The sequence below is a fragment of the Pseudorca crassidens genome, chromosome 4 (genome assembly GCF_039906515.1).
Source record: "Pseudorca crassidens isolate mPseCra1 chromosome 4, mPseCra1.hap1, whole genome shotgun sequence".
NCBI lineage: Eukaryota > Metazoa > Chordata > Mammalia > Artiodactyla > Delphinidae > Pseudorca > Pseudorca crassidens.
The window spans coordinates 105653828-105672896 of record NC_090299.1 but is presented as its reverse complement, the minus strand read 5'-3'; the positions used below and the strand labels follow the sequence as shown (position 1 = coordinate 105672896).

Here is a 19069-nt window from a genome sequence, read left to right as displayed (position 1 = left end):
GGTCGCCAGGTTTGTGGCAGTTTGTTACAGCAGCAATAGGAAACTAAAGCAGCAGCCTAGTGGACTGTCCTGGTTTCTCATACTTTTTGTCAAACCATAAGCCAGACTATTTTAGATTTGGAAAATATAATTACCACAAGTAAAGTTTCAGGGAAAACCTTTAAAGCTACTATCCGCATTTCTTATCTGTCATATTTTCCCCAGCCTTTGGCCCTAGGGACAAATGCTAATTTTCCTGGCTTTAAATTCTAGACTCAATATTAGTCTTCAAAAGTATTATCCATCAAAAAATTGTAAGACGTATGAGAAATATTAATTTTTAGAATGTCTAATATTGCTCTTGAGTCTGTAAAATGTCCAATGATGATAAATATAACCAGTGGAAGTGCTTCTTTAAAAACTAAGATTGGAATGTTAAGTGTTTGGCATTTGGGCCTCACTTAAAAAAAATAAATCTCTACTTGTTATCCTGTTATTGATTATTTGATCATTTTAAGATGCAAACAAAGAAAATACTTGGATATTTTTCTTTAAAACAGTTTTCTTAAAAGATCTCCTCTTACCTGATTTCATGTCCTGGAATGCTGAAGAATGTGCTGTTCTTTCCTAAATGACTCTCTTGAACATAAACATTGTGCAATTGCAACAAATATTTATGAAAAAGCCAGATTAAAAAAATGAGAAGAATTTTAAAGTTCACAACTATTTGTTCTTTCTTAATAATGAGTAAAAGCAAAGCACCTCCCCCCTCCACCCCCCAAATGGCTGTGAAAATAGGTTTGCAACTAAAATAAAAGACATCAAAGTGTTTCTCTGCCTTGTGGCGATAAGAGCCTAGAGGAGATGAAGTGAGGAAAAAGGAATTTGGCTGCATTCAGAATTTCAGCATGTGTCAAAATTAATTTTTAATTGCCTTTGAGAGAAGATGTGTCCCCTTCTCCGTTAGCGTTTACAGCTTTGGTGAGCCCTTTGGCATGTGATGTCCTTTTTAACGTCCACTCTTCACCCCACTCACATCTTTCCTGGAGCAGCTGGCTCCTGTCATTTCTGATGAAAGTCATTCTCTTACCCTTGGCTCAGGATTTGGAAATGTTGTTGGAGCTGCTTCTTTAGCAGATCTTGAAAATGCTTATTTGATTTCATTCTTGTGGCCAGATTGTTGCATACTGAGAATTTATACCTGATAAAGGAAATTGCCTGTGTGACTGCCTCTAGTGTAGAGCAATCAGCCAATTCTCGGGAGAGATTCCCAGTCTCTGGGTTGGGTAATGGAGCATGGGTTGTTACAGCCAGTCTAGACTTCAGGCCATTTGTTGACATGGAGCTTAAGATCCCTTCTAACCACTAGAAACACTATATTTGTGTGAGACTGAAATGGGGAGAGGCTTGAGGGGTGCTGGGACACGGAAGGAATCTGATATTGACTTCCTTCGTGTACAGCTCTAGCTAGATGATGATGGTGATGGTGATAATAACACCAGCTAATTTTTCATTTATTGAAATGTTATTAGATGGACTAAGCCCTTTATGTGCCTTATCTCTTCTTCCTATTTTACAGGTAACCTGTCTGAGCCTTAATTTTCATAATTTCAAGCTCATGTGCCAAAGAGCACATGAGATTGAAACCAGCCTTCAAATGCAGTGCTTTTTGACTCCAGACCTTTAGTATTCAACCATCATACCCCACCCCCTTCTTTGCTTGGAAATTAGAGCCACATTGCATCAATCACAAGTATTCCAATATTCTGTGTGCCTGGGGTAGATTTGGTCTTAATTAGATCAGCTAAAAATTGCCGTGATATATGAGACTTTGTACTGCAGCCATTTTAGGTCCTAGCAATGTTGATTGTACTACTGAAGACTTCTCTTCTCTTGCTGTTCTAGAGTGTGGTCTTTGTAATGTGCTGGGGACATCTAGTCTCTTCTAGGAAACATTTGTGTAGCGTTCTACAACATACTTAGAAGGATACCAACCTGCCTGTCCTCCGTTGTGAGCATATGTGGCTGAATGCGTGAAGGAGTATAGATGATCCCAAAGCCTGGGCTACAGGGTGATGCTGTGACAGCACTCCTTCCCAAGAATCCCCACTTCCAAAAATAGCCATTAATTTCTCTTTTCCCCAAAGACTGATGTACACTGGGGACATTTAAACACATTTAAGAACACACTTCTGTCCTTTAAAATCTCTGAAAGGACAAGACATAAACATATAATTTTTCACCCAAAGGGATTTTTATAACTGTTATGCAGGCAGTGCACGACAGTCAGAGCTAGGAAGTTTAGACCCTGAGGTCTGTACTTTAGGCAGTTTAACAGGGCAGGTTTCATGGAGAAGATGGGGCTTGGGAAAGGCCGTGAGGGCCGGGTTAGATTTGCACACATGGAGAGAAAGCAACAGACCTCTCCCCCCCGGTTGATGCAATAGAGTAGGGCTCTAAAGGCAGGAGTGATTAAGCTAGTGAGCACATTAGAATGTTTCTTTAGGTTATATGGGAGATGATGTTGAAAAGAAATTAGGGACAGAATGCAGAGGGCCTTAAATGATAAAGTTAAGTTTTGATTTGGGTTAAATTACCTAACTTTGAGTTTAGTTTCTTATGTGTGAAGTGAGGGGAATTGATTAGTAGATGGTCTTTCAAGCAATTTTCAGGTCTGACATGGAAATACAGATATCAATTTTCTGAATTTATTTTATCCTAAAGTAATGATGAGCCAGTTGAAACTCTTCATAAAGAATAACAGGGTAATATTAATACCTAACATTTATCGAGCACTTACTATGTGCTGGATACTGTGTTAAGCACTTTGGATTAGGCCGTTTAATTTTTACAAGTCTATGAACTAAATACTGTTGCCCTAATTTTTTCAGGTGGGTACTGACATAAAAAGTCTTAAGTGACCAGAATCACAAAGGTAGTGAGTGGTAGAACCTAGGCATATTAGACATAAGACTTCAAAACAATTTTTCTGGCAGTAATTTAGAAAATATTCTGATACAATGTATACGGCATTTGGTAGTGAGAAATTATATGTGGGGCATTTGGACTTGGTACTTGCAGCTTTTCAGTGTGAGGTGATGAGAACTTGAAGGTGATTGGAAGAAAGGGGATTAATTTGAGAGAGATTTTAAGGTGAGATCAGTAGGACTTGAATGATATAAAGTGGGGAAAAAGTTGAAATGAAGTCAGTTTTTTTTAGCGTGGGAGTTTGGGAGAATCAGCGCATCATGAACAGAAATAGTGAAGTCAGGAAGACAAGATGAATACTCAGGTGAAAATGAGAAGTTTGGTGTAGATATTTTAAGGGTGAAGAGAGGGTATGACACCTTCTTCTCAGCACAGTGAAACTGACCCATTCAGCTTTCAGTTTGAGGCAACTTTTCTTTTTCTTTAACCTGTATTTACTGAGGGTCTGTTATGTGTAAGTATCATGCTAAAACACAGACATGTGTAAATGGTCCAAAGCCTCAGAAATGAGTAAAATTTGGAAACTATTAGAAAAGTCTAACATGGCTGACATTAAAACAGAAAGTCTGACTAGCTCAAAGGTCTTTAAGTATATGGAAGCACAGAACATTGGGTCCTTAAATCCTTTGATGTAAGTTGTGTGCACTATTTGTGTGTTTGTGTGTGAAAAGAAGTACATACATGTCACACATACACACATGCACAGATACACAAGAAGGTGGTTTTTTTCATGCAGTGCAAGAAGGGAGAAGTCATTATGTTAAACTCTAGAATGAGGAATTTAGACATGAAAGAATTCCCTGACCAGGAGAATTGTTAATGTTATCATTAGACTGACAGCGAAGATGTGACAGTACTTTTTCTTATCGGTAGTTCAAGCTTTTGAGGAGGTCCTCAATTAAACATACCCCGCTGACCTGCCTGGGTTCTGAACACGTTGAGAAATAGAAAATCTAAAGACATAGTGAAAATATCTCTTACAAAAGAGGCTGGGGAGAAGCACAAGGCTCTCACCTGGGCAGGCAGTGGGCTGGCGGACCGGGCACCCCAGCCAGTGTGTGTCAGGTCCACTGGGCTGAGACAGAGCCTGCTGCTGGGGAGGTAGAAGAGAACGGCGTCCTTATCAGGATCGTTCCCAGGCCAGGAATGATGATGAGGGAGTGCTGAGCTTTGCAAACCGCTTATTTTTCCCAGACTTGCTAATCACATCCGTCATGCTTCTTCACTGGGGAAGGGTGAGTTAAGGGGGACGGAGAGGCCTAAATACTCAGAGAAAAATCTCTCCTCCCAGAAGGCGGGAGTAGGTGAAAGGTACTGCACCTCTAACTTAAGAAAACATGACGTCTTCTACTTGAGATGTCTTAATTGTAAGAAAGAGGCAAGGAAGAGATGATCTTTCAAGGTCTTGTTCATCTTTGACCTGTAGAGTTATAATTCTGTGACTATCTAGAGGGATGCAGAGTGGGGCCTAATCTCCTGCCTCTGGTTCCTAAGCACAGGGGCTCTGTGTCTGCATTCCAGGAGGTCTGTTTCAGTGGTTAGATCCATGTTTGTCGTTGTCCTTAGTAGCTTAAAATGTAAGTTTGGGACACTATGAAATGTTTGATTTAAAGGCCAGCAGGAATGGTGAGAAATACACCCAACGTTTGCAAGCAAATTCGGGCAATAGAGGTGTATGACAACTTGTGTGGTTTGCTGTCATCCATCGCTTGATGGTAAATTACTATTTGGGGAAAAGAAGATGCATTCTAATTTTAGATACTCCCTCAGGCTAAACTGCTCTCATTCATTAATTCACATATATTTACTGAGTGGCTTCAGAGTCAGTTTCTGGCACTGGAGAACTATAGTGAAGAGAAAAGATAAAAATCCCTGCCCTGGTGAAGGGATATGCTAGTAGGTATAAAGAAACAATGAACAAATAAACATATAAATAAGATTTAGAGTATGTGAGATGGTGACAAGTTTTGTGGAAGTAAAATGCAGAAGGGAGATAGTAATGAGACAGTTACGGGGGGGCAGGAAAGACCTGAATGCGAGGGTCAAGTTTAAGCAAACACCTGAAGGAATGGAGGGGTGAGCCACGCAGCTGTCAGGGGGAAGACACTTTGGCAGAGGAAATGGTGAGCACAATGACCTTGAAATGTGAGAATTCCCAGTGCTGGCCCTTGTGAGCCATTTTTCTCTGAGTGGGATGGGTTTTGAGAAGACATGATCTGTCATTGGCTCTGTTTTAAGGATAACCTGTGAAGGGGAAGGTGGTGGTTTGGACTAGGGTAGCAGCAGGGGAGGTGGTGAGCAGTGGTCAGAGTCTGGAGATATTTTGAAGATAGGGTCAGTAGAATTCGTTAAAAGATTTGGTGTGTGGTGTGAGAAGAATTAAGGATGGTTTAGTCAAGTTTTTGGTCTGAGTAACTGGGAGGATAGCGTTGCCATTTACTGACAGGGGCAAGGAGGTGCAGGTTTGGAAGCAGGAAGGTAGGAAGTTTACTTTTGGAAGTGCTGAGGTACCTAGTGAATATCCACAGGGAGAGGATCCAGTGGCAATTGACTAGACGAGGGAAGATCTTATGGAGGAAGCCTGGGCTGGAGATGTATGATGGTGAAGGTATTCAAAGTCAGGAGACAAGATGAGTTCACCTCATCCTGGGAGGGTAGATGCAGAAGAGGAGAGTCTGGGACCAGGTCATGCAACACTGCAGTGTGTTCAGGTCATGAGAATAAAGGAACGTGAGGAGGGAGAATGGGAAGGGGAGACCACTGAGGAGAAGAGGAGAACCAGAAGAGAATGGTGTCTAGAAGCTAAAGAAAGGAAGTATTTTAAGAAGGAAAGAGAAATAGAGTCAGATGCTGCTAATAGGGCAAGTAAGAAGATGGAGTCTCGACCATTGGTGTCAGCAACATGGGGTTACTAGTGACCTTGACAAGAGCGTGATTGGAGTGGGTTCAAGAAAGAACAAGCGTGGGAAGAGAGGAATTGGAGATATCTAATATACTCAATTTTTAAAAAGTGTTTTGCTATAAAGGGCAGTGAAATAATGGGAACTTAGCTAGAGGCAGATGTGGCATCAAGAAAGTTTTTTGTCAAAGATGGAAAATATGGCAGCTTATTAATTTACTGGTGGGAATGATCTAGTGATGGGAAAATTGATGAGGAAAGAAACTGAGGGCAATTGCTGAAGCCGTCTTGCAAAGGCAAGAGGGGCTAGGATGTGTACATGAACGGAGGCTTTGCTCTTAGGTAAGACAGAACCGCAGACAGTTCATCCATACTACCGGGGTCGGTGGGGGGAGGTGGGAATGGACCAGACAGGCACAGGTGCCAGTGGGTTGTGCAAAATTCACTGCTTCTGAGTTATGCTTGGGTAATTAGTGACCACAGTGTGGCTTTACAGTGGCCCCAGCTTTCTGTGCTTGTGGAACTTACGGCTCACACAAACCTTTACATGCCTATTGCTGTGGCCCTTCAGCCACCCCAGCTGACAATTTAAAATAGTTTCATATTTTAAAATTGCGCCTGGGCACTATTTTAGTAAGTGACTAATTTACATTTAAGTTAAAGTAGTTAAAATTTACTGAATCCTCTGGATAATCTCATTTAAACCTCTCATCAAACTTATGAAGTTGGAACTATTACTAACCTCTAGTTAACAACTGAGGATACTAAGCCTAAAGAAAAAATAAAGAACTTGCTCAAGTTCAGGTGTTGACTTTTCTGCTTTCTGGCACTGTAGTCTCTTCCTTGACCATAGGCTGTATTGCTTTGTGGAAGTATTTGGGCCTGTGAAATGTGTCATTTCTGAAAGCAGTAAATTAATGTTGGTTTGCATATGTGATTGTAACCTGAGATTAAATACTTTTGATAGCTTTGAGCTTTATCCACCACCTCTTTATTTTTCTCCCCAAGACCAAGAATTTAAGAGCCTTTTAAAATAATTTTTTTTTTTTTTTTTTGTGGTACGGGGGCCTCTCACCGTTGTGGCCTCACCTGTTGCGGAGCACAGGCTCCGGACACTCAGGCTCAGCGGCCATGGCTCACGGGCCCAGCCACTCCATGGCATGTGGGATCTTCCCGGACCGGGACACGAACCCGCGTCCCCTGCATCGGCAGGCAGACTCTCAACCACTGCACCACCAGGGAAGCCCTACAATAATTTTTGAAGGTACAATACAGGAAAAATAGGTTGGCTGGCTGCAGGTAGGCAGGATGTCATCATTCTTGTGGTAGTTTTCCTTAAAATCAGATCTTAACTTAGAAATTGACAGCAAGATGTTCCATCAGTGAGTGAGAGCGTGATCTTCAGCATCGAGATGATCAGAATTGAAAATTTCCTTTGGCTCCTTGTTTGCTATGTGTCAGGCCTTCTAGGTCTGCTTTCTCATTTATAAACGAAGGGTAGTAATACCTACCAACTGTGATTGTTGTAAGAATTAGAGAAGGTATATTCTCAAGCACAAAGCAGAGTGCCTGATATTTATTCTGCAATAAATGGCAGGTGACTGGGTAGCTCCTTTGTCCATTCCATTAACTACCATCCAGTGGGGCTAAATGTATCTTTTCCATTAATTCCCAACTGGAAAATGACTCATTCAGAGTTTAATTTCAAAAATGTTTCTTATGTGTACGTTTTAGGAGTGGCTTATTATTTAACATTGGATAAGACAAAGCTCTATAGAAATGCACCATCTTTATTTTGAATAACAGTTCAGAACACATTGTCTGACAGTGGAAAAATGGACTCATCCCAGAGAATCTAGGGTGTATGGGTTTACTGTAAGCATGAAACTCCTATTGGGTGTGGAGGAGACTCCCTTCATTCTTCCTAAATTTTCTAGTTCTCCAGTCACTTATCCAGGCATCAGTATATTGTTTATAGACTTCAGTTGTGTGAATTCCCTTCGGTGGAGATGAGAAATCCATACATTAAATGAAGCATCGCTTTTCCTTCCCTTGACACAGTAAACCGATGGTTAAAGAAAGAGTTACAGCTGGAATTATTGGTGCAGCCAGATGCTCATGGGCCTTGGGTAGTAAGTCAGCACATGGAGCATCATAGATAAAGCAAATGTTCCCCAGTTACCTGCATTACTAACTTAAACATGTAAACAAATCCTACTGATAAGAGACCCTGGCAGGTACAAAATCTTATATTAGATGATACTGGAAATACTGAGTTGAATGGGGAGTTCCTTATCCTTAAGGAATTAATTTGGGGTTGGCTTTGTCCGTCCACCTCCAAGAGCCCAATTCATCCATCCCCGTGGAAACTTTCCCCTCTATCAGTCTGCTTTTGTGACTCTTGAGTTCATTCCCTAAAATTTCAAGTTCTTTCTCTAAACCAAAATTTACAAAAGTATTTGCCAAGGATTTGGTTGTAAGGGAGACCGAATCTGTGTGCCTGTGCTCACCCCAATGCCTGGTGTAAGCCTTTGACTGTGATATAGAGAGCCTGTGAAGCAGGAATTGTGTTGCTGCTGTTCCCAGTGTGGAAGCCAGGCTTCACTCTACTCTGTGATATGACCACCCTCACTCCTCTGCTTAGTAAATATGTACAACCATTTTACTTACTCTGTGCATTTAATAAAGGGGGATATTTTGTTTAAATAACATTGGTCATTATAAGGGGCATAATGGTAACAAACTTGGCACTCAAGGAATTTCCAAGTTGCAAAATACCTTCACTTGTCTTCTGGTACTTTACACTTTTTTTTTTTTGAGTTATTTAAAAAGCAGGAAAGTAACGAAAACATAGTGATTCTATAAGGATACTTTAAGACCATAGGTTGTAGGTTCATTTATGGGCCTCATATGCTAATGTGTTAGATAACACGCATGAAGTTTCCATAGGTGAGCAGTATTTGTGAATCATATCATTTTTTCAGGGTACTTTATTATACTCCAGGACTAGTCTTAGGCTAGAATCATGAAGGTGGGGAAGTTTTAACTTGATGTTCTCAGATTTTCCTTTCCATGCATCCTTTCTTCATCCTTGTTGCCCTCCTCATTTCCTTCTGTCTTCAAAATCATTTCTATTAAGGGAGAAATGGTTGATTTAATGTGTTATCTTTCCCCAGGATGTTTGCATTTCAGCAGACACAGTACTCTCATTTGGCTAAACTTGGGGAATTAAGTTCTAATTGTGAAATTCAGTTTAACATGTAAGTGGCCACGCGTGTTGTAAAGTGAACCCCAAATATTGAATTCATATTCAAATGAGTGTCTTTCCCATGTAAGGAATGTGGTGCAAAATGACAATGCCATTTACTCTTGACTAACCAGTACTAGTGTATTCAGTTTATAGATGGTTATTTCTTCTTTTTTACTCCATTCTCCTCATTTGCTGAAAATGTTCTGTTATTTATGGGATACAACATGATGTAGCAGAGTGAGTGTGTGGGCTTTGGAGTATGACTTGGAGACATATCTGAGCTTCACAGTTATTTGACCTTGGACACACACCTCCTGAATCTCAGTTTCCTCACCTGTGAAGTATGATTGTTAGGGTTGGTATGATGGAAAAGATATGTATAAATTACCACACCATAAACTACAGTGTATAAATTACAGGCCAGTGGTAGATGTAATACAAAGTAGCTATGATGATTAGTATAAATTCTAGGATTCTTACAAGGAAAAAATTAAAACAATCAGAAAAAGGTTTTTCTATGTAATAGCAACTTTGTTAAAAGTTTGTGGCAGTTATCAGTTATGCCAGTTATAAACTAACTGGGAGTATGTGTTGACTATAAGCACACCAGATACAGTTTATGGAAAGTTATTCTGTTCATATTCTCAAACATATAAATGAGATGAATATTCACATTGCAGTAAACTTTTTTTTTAAATTAAGAAAATGATTCATTGAACACAGAGTTACCTAAATGCGTTTGAGAAATGATTTGAATTCTCAGAATTTACTACTTATGAGATGGTTCAAGAATATATTTATTATGCAAGTCGAGGTACGGTCTTGTGAGGTGGACACTTGATGCCTATGTTATGTCCTCCTGTGTTCTCTTGTTATACAGGGTTCTACAATTCTATTTTTCACCCCACAGATTTACCAATAAAGAGACAGAGAGAGTATGAGCTGGTGACTCCAGTCAGCACAAATTTTGAAGGACACTATCTCTCCCATATTCTTTCTGCAAATCACAAAAAGAGGTCAGCGAGGGACGTGTCTTCCAACTCTGAGCAATTGTTCTTTAACATCACAGCATTTGGAAGAGATTTTCATCTGAGACTAAAGCCCAACACTCAGCTAGTAGCTCCTGGCGCTGTTGTGGAATGGCATGAGGCATCTCTGGTGCCTGGGAATATAACCGACCGCATTAATGATCATCAACCAGGAAGTGCTTCAGAAAGAATCTGGAAAACAGAGCCTTTGCAGACTAACTGTGCTTATGTTGGTGACATCATGGACATTCCGGGAACCTCTGTTGCCATTAGCAACTGTGATGGTCTGGTAAGACTCATTGCCTTTTGTGTCTGTGTGTTTGCAGGTGTTCGGGAGTGCAGCATGGCTTCAGCATGGTTTGGAAAGTAGAGGTGGAAAGAAAACCTCACTATTATATTTTAGGTTCAGGGAGAAGCATTAGAAAGCATTTTACTGACAAAGATGTGTGCTTTGGCTTAATTTGACATGAAGACAACATTAGTCTAAGAAACCAAACACAACTATTTTAGCATTCTTGGCTTATATGTTCACTTGTATAACACTGGGGATTTTATTTCCTTATTTATTTAAAATCATTCTGACAACTTTCTAAAGAAGTGTAGATTCCTTCAAAATGATAGTATTTCCCTTCTTATGTGGAAATGTTGGATATCCTCTTAAAGAAAGTATTTGAAAGCATTCTTTCGCTTCCCAAAGAATGCTAAAATGGGAAATGAGAAGCTCCTCTGTCAGAATTTGTTCAAATAGCATTACTCTATGAACATGAGATGTAGTTCTCTCTGTATTGTGGCTTTGATTCATTTTTTTCTTTATTTTTGAATAGAATACCCATATATGGCTCTTTAGTTTTGTGGATGAGGCCAGTAGTAACTGATCCTTCTTCACATGCTGTGAAGATGGGAAGTATTTTTATTTGTTTTGTATCTCCAGATGTTATTTGAAAAGTGTGTCAATGTTTATGTCTCTTGCATTCACAGTTGACTCCAAGTCTTTGTTCAGAAAGAGCAACCATTTTTCTTTCTATGGTTGCCAGGCTGCTGTTTCTTGGGAGTTCAGAGCTATTGTCTTTGTTTTGTCTCTCTTCTGGGAGTTCTCAAAATATTCCTTGCATTCCTTCTACCTTGGCTAGTCCCCCAACAATACCTTGAATCTTCTGCCACTGTCCTCTCTATGCATAAGCAGAACCCAAAGGAGTTATGATACCATATGTTTTTATCCAAGGCTGGTGGATTAATGGTTGTAAGCTTTATTTTGGGGTCTTGTACTGCCTCTTGATGTTCTGTGGGGTTTTAGAAGTCAGGATGGAAAACTGAATAGAGCATGTGTGGCAGGTCCAGATCTCCAAGTTGGACTCTGTCAGTTTAGGACCACACTGTCACATTTAGTGCTGGACCATGCCCTTGGGTTTGAAGACACAAGGAATCTCTCAAATTCCTCTCATTCCACACAAACATTGAATAGGTCTGAATTAACTAAGTCATTGAATAAAACAATAGATAGTGCTTTCTAAAAAGACTAAGTTTAAAGTATTCACTAAGAGAGGTTGATTCAACACTACCAGGATATAAAAAGAAATAAATTATTAAAAAAAGGTACTGTTTTATAGTACTTCTAAGTAAAATATACTGAGTATATAATTTAGTGTTATTTTTAAGTTTTACAGCATAAAAAGATTATTTTTTATCTCCTTGGTTAAGATTAAAGCTTGAGCTAGAAGATTTGAAGCTTGAAAATCAGTTTAAGGAAGGCAAAAGGCAAGGAAATTATTTTAATGGGTTATCATAGTGATTTTTAAACCCGACAGCAATCAGTAATTTTCTTACTGTACATGTCAAATTATCTAGTTATAGATACAGAAATCTGGGGCAATAGCAAGTTGCTGTAAGGAAGAGGAAAATAGATACGGAGTTTGAATGAACATTAATTATTAGGATTAATTTCTCATTTTTAAGATGTGGTGTTAACTGTTGGCATCATGTGTATGTTGATATAGCGTGTGTGTGTGTGTGTGCGCGTGCACATCTCTACCAGTGTAAACCGCAAGTATTCATTTGTTCCATTCTTTGATCCATTGATTAATTAATTAATTAAAAGATATTTCTGGGAAGCCAGTTACAGGTCAAGCACTATTCCAAGCATTGTGAAATGGTGACAGGAATGATCCCAATTACCATCCTCATGGAACTCAAAGATGTTAAATTTGCCACAGATGTTAAGTGCCAAAATATCTGGTATACATGTATGTGTGTGTTTATATTAGACATACATATTAGAATCATGTTTAACTTAAAAAACTGTGGTATAAGGAAGTATCTTCTGGAGAGATTTTATGAATGGGGACAGAATTTCGAACCAGACATAAGTGGCCCAGGCCTTGCACTTGATGCAGGAAGAGGGTGGTGTCTAGCCTACAGCAGGCAGTGCTGCCTATGTGGGTGTACAGAAACAGAAGCCTCTTCTAGAGTGTCTAGCTCATAGCAGCTATGGAGGAAGAGTAAAGATGATGGCAGGAAGAGAAGCACGGTTATAGAGAGCAGATCAATACATTAGAGTGATAACACCAGTGGCTACTTCATTAAGCTGGGGACAAGTTCTTAAAATTGCATTGGACAGGATAAGCTCCTTAGCAGACATGAAGTAGGAAGTAAAATTGATGGGAATATAAATAAATTTGGCTGATTAGCTGATTCCTAAACCTTTTTTGTTCCTTTAGCTTGCTGTGTAGGGATTTGGGTTTGACCTTCTTGAACTTAGGAAGGGAAGCAGGGATACTGAGATAACATAGATGCCTGAGGATTAACCTGATGGGCTATAAAGCCATTGCCCTGGGAAGCTCCGGGATTATAATCAAATCCAAGTTGTCCCAGTAGAAAGCACAGCCACTCCTGCCTTAAAAATACCAATGGGAACATCTCTGCCCAGAAACCATTAGGTTAAGTCCCCTGCTATGGAAAAGAATGCCAGTGAAGCCCTATCTGGATGGGTGCATTTTAGACTGGTGTAGATGGGGGTCCAGTGATCTGGTTTTCTACATGCGTCCTTTGATCTCTTGCTCATAGGGAGCAGCTACATGTATTTATTTTTCACTGAGGTTGGAAAGTTCTTAGCGTGGCCTTCTCCCTGAGTGAAACTCCTTACCTCTTTTTCGCTAATACTGCCTTGTGGCATACTGTGTATGTTTGAAATGGGCAGTGCTCTGAGACAGAATTAATTTGTATTAAACAGAATGCTTTAGTTTAAGTTAAAAAAGCAGTACTATGCAAAATGTGTCCATAGACTCAGGTTTGTGACAAGATAAATACGGAAGGTGAGACTATATAAAGAAACGTTTTTGACAGTTTGACAGAGTTATATTTGCGTTGGGCCTATTAATAAGAAGAAGAAAAGTTGGGGCTGGTGTTTTGTGCCTTGTTTTTTCATTTTATTTTTCTACTAATTAGTTTTCCTTGTATTTTACAAAATTATCAGTCCAAGACCAACTGGGGAGAAAGGAAACTGTTTATTCACCCCAGATAGTTTGAAAAGCAAGCAGTAATGCTTAGCTGTTTTTATCTCTCTAGACATTAGAAACTTGACTGAAAGAGTCAGTAGAGTCTGCTTATTCCAGGTAACTCTATGAAATGATCACAGGAAAGGTCCTTTAACATGGGCATTATTGAGGAGGACAGAAAAATGCCTTGAGTGATATATCCAGATCCGAGGTCTAGAATGTGATCTAGACATAGATATGCGTAATAACTAAAATATTATTCTGTGGGTTTCTGAAATCAACATCAAAGTGTTCTGCATGAACGAATTGACAATGATTTTCACCCAGTGTGGCAAAGAACAATATCTCTTCCCGTCTAGCATGACCTTTTCTGACTCTTTGCCAAGATTACGTTTTTTTTTTTTAACATCTTTATTGGAGTATAATTGCTTTACAATGGTGTGTTAGTTTCTGCTTTATAACAAAGTGAATCACAAGATTACGTTTTACGAGTGACAGCTAATTCTTCACCAGTTGCAGCGTTATGCCTGCTCTAGTCTACCCACTTATAGGTGAGAATTGTTACAATATTCAGACATGGAGTTGTTCTTGTTTTCTGACAGCATCCAATTTTTAAAAAGCCTGCTTCTCTAGACCCTCCTCCAAATTACCCAACCAAAGCCTAATCGTGTTAATAGGTTCTTTCTAAAGCTCTCTCACTGACATGCTCACAGGTCCCTTTGGTGTGTGTTCTGGCTCTGTGCAACATGTAATAAACCCAGCTTGTCAACTGCAGATGTGCTCCCAGTGGTCTGTGGCTGGAGGCTGTTGACATGCTTTGCCTCTCTGCTTCTGTGTCTCTGAGGTGAGAGTCCAGTGGTCAGGAGTCATGGTGATGGCAGGCGTTTCACACACTTCTGAGTGGGAAGACACTTCTGGCTGAGAATCCCAGCTGAAAATAGATTTTTTTTATTCCATAGAGCCCTGGCATTTGCCCTGTAACACGATTAAATCTCCCCTGTGTGTAGTGGCGGCTCACAGTCATACTTTGTGGTCTTCAGATTTGCCAAAATAAAGGGTTATTTGGTTAGTAGGCTTTGTGTCATGTATTCATAACATAATGAAACTGGATTTTTCTAGACTTGCTAGAACAATATTGCTTTGTTAATTCCCCTGGATTGCATCAGAGGAAACTGGTTGGGAGTGGAAGAACTGAGTGATGATGGCTCTTTTGGGTTATCCAGCTCAGTGATTTCCTTGTGGGCTGACTTTATGATCAAGGGAGTTTATCTAGGACAGAAGTTTTCAAGATTTTTTAACATTTGGAATTCTTCCTCCAAATGAAATCACTAGGGGTTATCTAATAAAATAATATGTAAAATGGATAAACTCAGGAAAGGCCTGGTAAAAACACAGGTGGGAGATGCTCTTCCTCCTAGTTTCTCTTCCTCCTGCCTTGTTCTCACGCAAGAGCACTCTTAGGCCTCCTGAGGCATCTAATGGGAAATCTTCACTGTTAGGTCAGGGGGTCTTGGGAGCTTGAAGTTAACAACTTGGGAACCATAAGCAGAACCTTTTTCTAAAATATCTGATAGTCACATCTGGTTAGTATTGGAGGTAACTTACCCTTTTTAGATTTGGAGTGTGCATGGCCAAACGAAGTCTTTGTGGACAACTGCAAACTTATAAAGAAAACAGCCTTAAGACTTCCCTGCCTCAAGACTTTTACTTTAGGATTTGGTCCCTTCAGAAACATGTCCTCGCTATGCCTATTTCAGTAAGTCCAGCTGCAGAAGCACTTTGTAAAAAGACTATTTTAAAAAGTATTATGAGCCAGTGTGCTTGGGATTGAGAACATTTGCCTAGTAATTATGAAAAATAGTGATACTAAAAATAGATACAAATCTGTAGCTATTTATAGTGGACTTAGGGTTTTCAAGGACTGATCTTTAGATGTTGACATTTGAACATCTGCTTTTATGAGGAGAACCTGATCTCTAAAGGCCAGGTGCCTCCCACCTTTTTCTCCCATGAAATGTGTCTATGGAAGGTGTCATGTGTTTATTGATGGGACAGAGGGAGATTTGCATCTTCACTGTTTACATGCTGATTTAAGAGATCTTAGTAGGTCTGGGGAAAAAAGGACTGGAAACTTGTTTTACTTCTAGGCACCTACACCAGGCTGTTTTAGCAGTGCAGGATTAGAAGATTCTCAAAGCTCCTATATCCTTTAATTTCCATTAGTAGAAGGGAAAAAGTGGGTACCAGTCCACTAGCTTAACTACTTTGGGAGAAACAGTACCATAACAAGCCTCATTGCTTCTCCTGAGATTTGGTCAAGCCATGGCCCATGGGAGCAGACAGTATTAATCCTAGTTGTGAGTGGTACCTGCCTGTGCTGAGTCTTGCTGGATCTGGGCTATTGGTTACATTTCCCACCGTGCCTCCTTTCTCAAATAGATAGGCAGCCAGTTTGTGCTTATCTGGGGTGAAGAAGGAAGGTTTGGCAAAGTCTTTGATCATTTTCACATTTTGCATCTAATTTGCATAAACCCCAAATCATACATATGTCAAGCCTTTTACAAAGTTTTTGGCTATATTTCTCTTGTGTGATTTTGAAAATATTTCTTTTTAATACTTATTTTGTAATTAAACTATTCATGTTTATTTATGAGTACCACTTGTTCAGCGTATGATTTGATTTACATCAATTTGATTATGATTTATTTCCCATTGTCTTCTCTATCTTTGGTATAGTAAATTTTTAAATTAAGTTTAAAGATGAGCTAAAAATTGGGAAAAAGGTGAATGTGATATTACACATCTTTCTTTGTGTAGGAATGGAAAAACAGAAAATAAAAGGGGAGGGGAAGTTGGCCTGGGAAGTAATGCTTCCATTCTTCTCCATGCAGTGGCAACTAGGACTTCTTTATAACTCGAATACAGATTTTTAAAGATACTCAAAAAAGGCTTTAAGAACTGTGAAAATAGTGCTGACCACATCTTTAATATCTTCTTCTCGGTAAATTATCATTAAAACAAGAACAAAAGCACAGCGAGATGTTGATATGATGCCTTTGTGCATAATCAGGCTTTGAGGTCATAGAGTTCTTGCAAAGTAAACCCAGCCTCACGGTCCTCAACTGCAAAAACTGTTACTCCTGTGACAATCTTTGCTTCTAGGAATACTGATCAAGTTAATAAAGCTTTCTGAAGTGCTAGGATATGCAAAGTGCTAGACTGATTGCTGTGGGGAATACTGAGGTAAGCCAGGCATTATCCTTGTCTTCCAAGAGTACTGGAAATAAGGTATGCAAACGTAGAACCAAAGTACAAGGCCGAATGTTTTAAATGCTCTAAGACTAGGATAGATGACATGTGAGAGTCTGAATGGTGGAAAGAATATTTATGCTTGGAAAGATAGTAGAAGGCTTCCTGGAGAAAGCAATATTTGTGATACCAGACAATTGAAAAGATAACCATATATGTTAAAGTGATCACCAGTGATGGTAGAGGTTGGGGTGGGTAGGAAGAGGAGCCTCTGAGGGAGGTAGGAGATATTTGTGATGGCCATAAAAATGAAGAGAGGGTGCGGTAACTTGATTTCATGAACTTTATAATATATGTAATGAATATATGGGAGAGCCAAGGTAGTCTTGGTCAGTATTTAGCTGAATATAGGAGCAAATATAATACAAAAGGGAGAGAGAGAAAAGAAAAAGGATAAAACCTAGTGATGTTTATTAAGACCAAATTCAGTGACCATGTAGTTGATATTGACAGGCTCGCATGCGCATTCAGGATGAGAGAAGGGCAAGGATTTGTATTCCTTGATTATGTTGCTTTTCTTCACAGAAGGGTTTTGCTGAAGTCATGGGCTTTTTCTCTGGAGTTTAGGGAGGTATTTTTCTCAGTAACTTTGTTCTAGAATTTGTTCCCAGAATTTTATCTGAGAGGGTTTGGAAGTTGATTTTGAAAAATCTGACTTCTTCTCCTATCATCTGGGTCCCTCAGTCTTTCAAGTTTGGTGAATTTCGTGCCTTATTTAGTAAACCTCCTTCTATAGCTGTAATTCTTCCATCTGAAGTGTTCTCCTTTCTTACTGTGTTTACTGTATGTTTCTATCCCCTACTTCTTCCTGTTCTCTAAGGAGTATTTCTAGTGTTGTTTTAGTGATTTTTGCTTACAGCACAAAGTGTAATTTGATCAAGTTTACTTAACTCTCATAAAACAAGACACACAAAATATGCTGTTAGTGAATGAGTCGATTTCGATATTAAATCCCATTTTATTTTATGTCATTTAACATATCTACTATATGTACGTGTGTGTATGGAAATACATATATGCATATATATGTTTATATACACACACACATAAGCATACACATATGCACACATATATATGAAAAACCATAGAAAAGTAGAGAAAAATCAATGTTTCGTTAAATATTTTGATTCAAAGACTGTTGACAATATTTGTTGTTAGGTCTTTAGAGTTGATGGCAGAGCTGGAATGGCACTCAGGTCGACTGACAGCAAAGCACCTAGCAGTTCTGTTACCCCAGGTTACCTAAATATGCTCCTTACGATGTGGATGGTTGACAAGGAGGCATGACATGAATTAACTTGTATGTTTTTAATACTGTTAGGAATGTAGAGAGATTAATTAGAAATACAATTGAAAAGGGAGATTTTATCTTACAATTGTCAGCCTATCACAGTGAAATTGAAAAAATATTTAGAATAAAAAACTCAATTGTACTTTTTATTAAGGTTGGCAGACTTTGAATTCTCTATCTCTAAAATAAGAAATTTTAAACACTTGGTATTTTTTTCAAACATTTATTTTCAAAGGAGTTGATTAATTTTTGATCAGTATTAGACTACATTAAACATATCAAGAGATCATTGCTCTTATTGTAGTTGAATTGTCAGTCCTTTGATAAACAGGTTCAAATACTCCATAATTATAACAAATTTCTAAAAATTCTATTTTATTGATTGAAAAAATAAGGATATATGATTGCACTTAATGTCTAACTCCAGAGTCAGTAATATTAAAAAAAAGAAGGGATATTATATAGCCTGAAGGGTTTTGAAAAGCATTGTCTAGATTGTTATAGCTTACTTTTATAAAATGTTTAGAAGATACCCAGTTTAGAGTTTTGTAGCGAGAATAATCAGTAAACACCAATGAAGAGAAATAGTGGCCAAGCTATTTAGAGTTATGATACTTTGGAAGAGTTCAATTTGGTAAAATGCCATTGATGACAGAAGTCAAACTTTTGTAAAGTGGTTTAGGGAGATGGTTCATGTTGGGAGCGGGCATCGTATTGGTTTAGAATCAGACAAACCTGAACTCCACTTCTGGTTCTACTACCTACCAGTTTGTGACTTTAAACAAGTTGTTTAACCTTGTGGAAGTCTCTTTCCGTCAGTAAAGAGGAGAAAGT

The 19069-nt window shown here is 39.0% G+C and overlaps 1 protein-coding gene across 2 annotated transcripts in view; it reads left to right on the top strand.

The window, feature by feature from the left end:
• ADAMTS3 (ADAM metallopeptidase with thrombospondin type 1 motif 3) overlaps positions 1-19069 on the top strand; it is a 296493-nt gene that overhangs the window by 11385 nt on the left and 266039 nt on the right. For both annotated transcript variants that reach the window (XR_010943064.1, XM_067736248.1), the window contains exon 3: positions 10027-10433. Coding sequence is in view for 1 of the 2 variants with exons in the window: in XM_067736248.1 (XP_067592349.1) it covers positions 10027-10433 (407 nt within the window). In the remaining variant the exon portion in view is untranslated. The remainder of the gene's footprint in view (positions 1-10026; positions 10434-19069) is intronic.